At 26.6% G+C, this 7,563-nt stretch overlaps 2 protein-coding genes across 2 annotated transcripts; one reads left to right on the plus strand and one right to left on the minus strand.

Annotated features, from left to right (window-relative positions):
• The first annotated feature begins 794 nt into the window (after positions 1 to 794).
• Positions 795 to 3,338, plus strand: LOC132930288 (E3 ubiquitin-protein ligase RING1). The gene is made up of 3 exons (XM_060996062.1): positions 795 to 1,289; positions 1,346 to 1,950; positions 2,480 to 3,338. Exons 1-3 carry the CDS (start codon positions 1,093 to 1,095, stop codon positions 2,683 to 2,685), a joined length of 1,008 nt encoding a protein of 335 aa, XP_060852045.1. The 5' UTR covers positions 795 to 1,092; the 3' UTR covers positions 2,686 to 3,338.
• Positions 3,339 to 5,214: 1,876 nt separating this feature from the next.
• On the minus strand, positions 5,215 to 6,420 carry LOC132929381 (transmembrane protein 186). The gene is made up of 4 exons (XM_060994702.1): positions 6,404 to 6,420; positions 6,032 to 6,337; positions 5,631 to 5,776; positions 5,215 to 5,570 (listed from the first exon to the last, which is right to left on the minus strand). Exons 2-4 carry the CDS (start codon positions 6,178 to 6,180, stop codon positions 5,266 to 5,268), a joined length of 600 nt encoding a protein of 199 aa, XP_060850685.1. The 5' UTR covers positions 6,181 to 6,337; positions 6,404 to 6,420; the 3' UTR covers positions 5,215 to 5,265.
• Positions 6,421 to 7,563: the final 1,143 nt, after the last annotated feature.

Below are 7,563 nucleotides of genomic sequence, written 5' to 3' on the forward strand. Positions count from 1 at the left end.
TTATGAAAGGAGAGGGAGTGATACATAAGTTGCCTCACTAAAAAAATACAACCAAAACCGCCACTGCTTTAACAAACGGAAAATTTATTGGTTATCCAGTTATTTCCCTTCCGCGGGCCGCCTATTGCCGACCTCTGCCCTAGACCCTATAGTAGTATAGACTATAGGCTGTCCAGCGAGAGAACGCGAACCCCCCCGCGTCACCATGCTATCAAAACTAGTTCGCTTATTGCTGGGTATCATTGGGGAATGCGTAGAAAAACTGATTTTGGTCGGTCTGTGACGTGTGGCGTGTCTCTCGCTGGACAGAGTATACCTAGTTCGCTAATCGCTAGACATTAGGCAATGCAATTTATTATGCAATGGCTTAAAATTATGTGTTATTGTGTTATCCATATTGAATTATAAAGTTTTTATTCATAATTGCTATTTTGCTGATAAAAATATTTTTGAATTTTTTATTGATAACAAAAATCGATATTACGTACTATCCTGTTATTGTTTACACTAACAATCGCATGGCTGTGGGACACGAAAATAATATGTGAATATTGACACCGCTGAATTATAGTAATACATACATAATACTTTAAACTAATTAAAAATGTGTTTTCAACATTTTTTTTATAATATATTTGATTAAATTTTAATTATAGTAATTATTTTCTTACTTTTACAGTGTTTATCGTTTATCATGTGTTATAAATTAAATTGTTTTATGGTTAATTATCGATTGTTTTGTATAGTATTTTACTATCGAATAGAAAATAGAAACAATTCAGAATTCTGATTTATGAGTTTATGTCGTTTATGACAACAATATAGTATTTTTTGTAAACACTAAATCTAAATTATATATTATAGTACTATAGTCTAAGCACCAAAAATGGTCGATTGGTTATTCTTTTGATCATTATATTATAATTAAGCTTAATGTTTAGTTAAATTAATTTATATATTATTGTTGTTATTATTATTATTATTATTATTATTTTTTTTATTACTGTGTATTTTATTAAATATTATTTATTTTTTGTAATATTCATACTTAAATTATTTTAACCGGATTTTAATACATTTTACTTACTTGCCATGGCTTCAGCAGATCCAATGGGTCTTACCAAAACTTGGGAACTTTCACTATATGAATTGCACAGATCTCCTCAAGAAGCTATTACTGACAATACCGAAATTGCTGTATCACCACGAAGTCTACATAGTGAACTAATGTGTCCAATATGTTTGGATATGTTGAAAAAAACAATGACTACTAAAGAGTGTCTTCACAGGTAATTATAATACATTTAAATATACTGTATGTAACTACTATAATTATTTTTTTTAGATTCTGTTCAGACTGTATTGTGACAGCTCTTCGTTCAGGTAATAAAGAATGTCCTACTTGTCGTAAGAAACTAGTGTCTAAAAGGTCTCTTCGTCCTGATCCAAACTTTGACCTTCTTATATCTAAGATCTATCCTAGCCGTGATGAATATGAAGCACATCAAACTAGAGTATTGGAAAAGTTAAATAAAAGTCACAGTCAGGCCAATTTAGTTCAATCAATAAATGAAGGTATTAAATTACAAACTCAAAATCGACTACAACGAACCAAAAAGAACCAACACGAAGAACTAAATGAAAGTAGCTCATCAACTACTTCAAAACCTTCAAATAGTTCTAGTCGAGATAATGTAACAAGAACAATGGTACAAACAAAAGTGGCAAAGAAAATGAAGTCTGTTATGATCTCAGAAAAAGAAGGACCTGCTTCAACTGTTGATACCTCAGATATAACAGAATGTGATGGTACATCAAAAGGTGTGTCAGTAGATGAAATAGAGCTAGTGTTCAAACCTCATCCTACCGAAATGGCCAGTGATAATCAATTAATCAGAGTTTTAAAAGAAAACTCTGTACGGTATATAAAAACAACAGCTAATGCAACTGGTAAGCCTTTTAAATTAAATTACTTTATCACAATGAAACATTATAGAATGAAATGTCCTCTAAAATTCAATGTAAGTTTCTTTTATTATTCAGATGTTTTTCATATTTGCTTTTTTTTTATGTATAACCCAAACATTGGTAGGTATTACTGCATTAATATATAACTATATTATTATAATTAGAAGAATAATATGTTATCATATCTACATTTTTAAGTGTAATCAATTACTACATATACAAACTCGTATAAAAATACCTATCAGTGTTTATGGATTCTCAATATTAAAACTTATTTATTTTTAGTACAGGATATGCCCAAGCTTAAAAAAGAAAAAATATTTATTGTACTTTAATAATATTTTAATTTAAATACAATTAAAAAGTTGTTATTCAATAGCTTTGAATTTTAAATGGGTTGAAATAAACCTTTGAATAACTTCAACAATAATTCTAAGTAGAACAAAGAAACACAATTCTAATTTTCAAAATAGTAATTAAATATACAATATACATGATATTTTTTTTCTAGTTGATCATTTGAGTAAGTATTTAGCCATGCGATTGACGTTAGATCTTGGCCCTGAACTTCCGGAACGAGCTCTCAATTTTTTGATCTATGTTGCGCCAACTGCAGATCAATTTGTTCCTCTTAATGGCAATCAAACACTTCGAATTGTACACGATAAATATTGGAAAGTTAACAAGCCGCTGGAAATGTTTTACTCTTTTACTTGAATTATTTATTTTTTGTTTCTTGTAACTAGTTATAAGTTTATTTACAAATTTGTGTTTGTTAACAAATATCAATAAAACTAAAAATTTGATACTTTATATAATATAATTTACTTGGTAATTAAATTTAAATCACTCTTTTCAATTAGTAAAATAATTTTAGTCATGTAGTTAATAGTTTAAATATCAAAGCATTATTTAAAAATAATAAATTAAGTTATTTTTAAAAATATATTTCTACTTTTTTATATCATAAATGTATACATTGATTGGTTTTTATTATTGTTTATATACCTCAGTATTTTTCTTTTTGTCAAATATTAACATTTAATAATTAAGAGTGAATATTTGTATAATTACTTAATTGTATTTAAATTAAGGTGTAGAAATTAATTAAGAAATAGTAAGAAATGTGTTTTATTATTTAAAAAAAAAATCATTGATTCAATAATTGATAATGTTGTATAACTCATAAGCTAATATTTTATATTTATTGATTTGAAATCAAATAGTAGCTACTTTATTAAATTAAACTAATTTACACAAATGCATGTTATGTATACATATGTTTAATTAAATTAATAAGCTATACATTTAGTAAACAAATTGTTGGTGTGCTTTAGATTTGATGGCTAATAAAAAAATTTTTATTAATATTAATTATATTATTATTATTCAATTATGTGCAATTGACACATATTTTGTCAACATAGTTATTAAAACCGGTAAAAGAATAATTGGGAATAATTATTCTTTGAACCTAACCACAATTACACTGGAATTACTCATTAACACTAACAATATTGCAGTGTTCGGAACGTTCACGTTGACGTTCTTTCAAAAAATGAACTCGTTCATTGGGTCATTCATTTAATGTTTTAAATTTATTTTTATGAATTGTTAACCTGCAGTAAATATAAAAACCCATAAATATATACATATATACGACTCAACCCAAAAATAAAAATACAATTTATTAAGTATCTGAATACTGAATTATATTTTTAATATCCAACATGTTATTTGAGTTACAATCAATAAATATCATAGGAATTATTATGGGAAAACATTATTATTATAATATATTTTATACATATATTTATCAATTTATTAAATGATAAATAAATTAAACGTCTTAAAAATCGATCAAATTCATTAAAAATATAAACGTCGTTCATGTTCACGGTCTATTTGAAAAAAAAACGAATGACGTACACATGTCGTTAACTATATATAAACTTGAACGCGTGAACGTGCATTCATGAACGACGTTCTTTCCAAACACTGCAACATTGTATAATAAAGGGTGCGCTGGGGCCATCTGATGAGTTTTGAAGGACTATACAAAACGAACGGTAAAAGTAAAACAAGTTTTTTAATTAAAATTAGTAGGATATCCCACATTTAAATTTTTTTTAAAACATCTTCTAGGCGGCCCTTTGCATCAATACATTGTTGTGGACGATCTTTACAAAGTTCACAAATGATTTAAGAGACGTTTCGATTGATAACTGATTTGAGGGCGATGTCTAAGAACCGTAGTCCCGAGGAAAAAATCACACAATTAACATGTTTAAATCAGGGGAGATTTCTAGCCAGCGTATATAACTCCTCGGAGAAATCAACCGACCGGTTATTTTCGTAATACACGCGCACGACAAAACCTCCATGTACACGTGTCCAGGCCATGATTACGACTTACAAGTATACGCCAAAAAACGGCATAACCATGGAAATGTGTAATGCAAAATAGAACACTAATAAAGTCCTGTGCTTATCCTTATCTCAGACTAATGAGTAATTACCCTATTTAACTCGTCAGTTGACTACCTACCTAACCTAACCTGACTAAATGAATAAAATAAAATCTATTTAGTCATGGCCCATGGGATAGGCTATCAAGTGGTGTATGTGTGTGTGTGTGATGGAAGTGGGTATTTTGATGTAATAACACCCTCTTGGCCATATTTATATTATAAAGTTAGCAATGATAATTGGTTCAGATTCTGAACCAATTAAAATATCATTCTTTCACTCATTCAAAACTTCAGAATGAGTGAAATGATGAAAAACATGAAGTCTGCCTCTCTCATAGACATACTTATCATGCAATTGCATATTGTATATTTGTATATAGATATTATGATGGTCGATGGACAATACCCAAAACATCAATAAAAGACCAAATTATAAAAAGTTCCAGTAACTGTGAAATCTATTGATAAATCAATATCAATTTAATTTTTAATTAAAAATTATAAGATAATTTAATATTATTAAAAGACTAATATTAATAAATATTTTACATTTTTGAAATTGTTTATCTATAAATGTAGTATAACTGTTTATTGTAGACTATAGCCAAAATTGTATGAATATATACCCTTTTAAGTTCTCTATAAAAATAAAGTATTTTTATTTGTAGATTAAACTTTTAAAGAAATACTAGATGAGATTTACAATAACAATTGTTATTGCTTGTATACACATGTACAATTTTATGTTGATGCATCATTGAAACTTGGTAGTGAATGTAAAAAAAAAATTATTATTTGTTTACATGACTCAATTTAAATTTATTTTTCAAATAATATTATTACCAAACACTTTTCTAAATTTAGCATTATTAAAAATGGTTGAGTTGCGTGTAATAATTTTAAGTGTGATTGAATTTCCTTTCAATTTAATTTTATGATTTAATAAACTTAATTTGGATAATTCAATAGGTGTTATATCTTCAATGTTGCAATATAATTCCTTTCGATTTCCCCAGTAAGATATATAGGATATTTGACATTTTTGATCATCTTTATTTGTATAAACAAAAACAACAAGATTATTTGATACTATCCAAGAGGCAAAATGTAAGCCAGCTGTTAAACCTAAACCTGAAAATCAATAATATAAATTAAACGTTTTTAAATAAAAAGATTTTTTACAATTCTTACCTATTAATGATGCACAAATCACTTCGTCAGTATTTAAATGGTTAAGCATATTCAAACTAAAACACATAGGAATCCAACAAGATAATCCTACTATTTGATATATTTTTACTCTATTTAAACCAATGAAAAATTTCATGTGTGGTACTCTGAAATAATGCATAAAACATAATAAAAAAAAAAAAATATTGAAAACTTAATGGAAATGATTTTATTCATTTTAATCATTAATGAAAATGAATACAATACCAATAAATAATAATCATATTGTAAAAAAAAATAACTTCTATAGTAGTAACTAATTAATCTACAGCTACAAGTTTTAATTGTATGGTTAATATTAATTTAAGACTTGTACAAATTAAATAATTAAATAAGGAACTATAGAAGATAATCATTCTTACTTATAAATAGGAACAAATTTATCATCTTCAGCATCTTTAATAGTAACTTGATTAACATTAGAATGCATTAAGCTACAGGACTTCGTCATAAAACTTCGCTTTATATTGTGTAATACAATTGTATTTATACATCTTGGTAACAGTATCATTTTGTCTGTTAGCCCAATGATCAATTTTAAATATTTATTTAATATTTTGAATCAGAAATAATAAATTATACAGTTGCAGTATTCAATTTAATCGATATCATGTGTATCATATTGAGATATTATAAAAATATCATAACTACTATAGATTGAAAAATAACTAAAAATAAATAAATAAAATAAATAAATTTAGAAACAGAATTTCATTAATAGTTCTTCTTCTTACCACAATTTTTTTTACTGATATTTGTTTTTAATTTTTATCATATCATTTGAATACTGTGATTATATTTAATCTATTCTATGATTATATGGCTGCAATCGGTGAACGGTCACATAGATCCCTCGATAGCTAGATCTCGGTGACTAACTGACGCAAGAGGATCCAATTGACGCGGGGATTAAAATGACGCATGAGGATCTAATTGACGGGGGATTAAAATAATCATAAGGATTTTACAAATTAATTAATTTTGTAATTAGTATTATTAATTTTTTATTATCAATGTATTTAAATGCTTTTACGTTATTACATCGTAGTAACACTAGTATAACAGTTGTTATCTAGCATAAACCATATAATTTTTGTTTAATAGACAATTAAAAAATATTTTCTTTTATTATAACCTAATGTTTTAATAATACACGCATAAATTATTTCATAAATAAAGCTTTCATAATGTTAGGTTTTGTTTATACATCTAATAAAAAATTAAAATTTAGTAACTGAAGTCACTGAACATTTCACTTCTCAGTTAAAATAGCCATAACTCATGTCTGGTCACCATCTTATGTTTTTTTTATATTAATCAGAAACCTATATAACTATTAGTACAATAGTACAACTATATAACTAGCTATAGCTACTATTATATTATTATTATTATTGCTTAAAAGTTTTAACTTTATTCATATTCTCACTCCCAGTCTCAGAGGTTAGTCGTAAGTCCAGTGGCGCCGATCTATATTTCATGTTAGGGAAAAAAAATGCTGGTGTTAGACCCACCTACTAAAAAAATGTCTAGTTAGTTACGATCGAATGGTACTATATTTATTTCTAACTGTATACATACAAGATACTGCATAACAAACTATTTTTGATTATCACCCACCCACCCATAAATATTTCTGGGGAATTTTCCCCAGTTCATACCCGTGTTCGGCGCTACTGTTAGTACATATACCAAATTTGAATATTGACAAAACTGTATATTTTAACGAAAAATAACGATTATATAGGTATAATTATCTATTTTGTTTTAAGTTATTACAAAAATATTATTTAAAGACACCAATTCGTGTATTATTATTTAACACTAACAGAGAAGTATTCAAAATATTATGTAGATTAGTTTTAAGCTGTTTATGTCATAAATTTATTAACAC

This window comes from Rhopalosiphum padi, chromosome 4, assembly GCF_020882245.1.
Source record: "Rhopalosiphum padi isolate XX-2018 chromosome 4, ASM2088224v1, whole genome shotgun sequence".
NCBI classification, from domain to species: domain Eukaryota; kingdom Metazoa; phylum Arthropoda; class Insecta; order Hemiptera; family Aphididae; genus Rhopalosiphum; species Rhopalosiphum padi.

Excerpts from the sequence above, each read along its gene's own strand:
- LOC132930288 (XM_060996062.1), top strand. The coding sequence starts at position 1,093 with ATGGCTTCAGCAGATCCAATGGGTCTTACCAAAACTTGGGAACTTTCA. Across the intron at positions 1,290-1,345 it reads ACTAAAGAGTGTCTTCACAG|ATTCTGTTCAGACTGTATTG; the intron begins GTAATTATAATA and ends TATTTTTTTTAG. Across the intron at positions 1,951-2,479 it reads AACAACAGCTAATGCAACTG|TTGATCATTTGAGTAAGTAT; the intron begins GTAAGCCTTTTA and ends TTTTTTTTCTAG.
- LOC132929381 (XM_060994702.1), bottom strand. The coding sequence starts at position 6,180 with ATGATACTGTTACCAAGATGTATAAATACAATTGTATTACACAATATA. Across the intron at positions 5,777-6,031 it reads AAATTTGTTCCTATTTATAA|AGTACCACACATGAAATTTT; the intron begins GTAAGAATGATT and ends GCATTATTTCAG. Across the intron at positions 5,571-5,630 it reads GATTTGTGCATCATTAATAG|GTTTAGGTTTAACAGCTGGC; the intron begins GTAAGAATTGTA and ends ATTGATTTTCAG.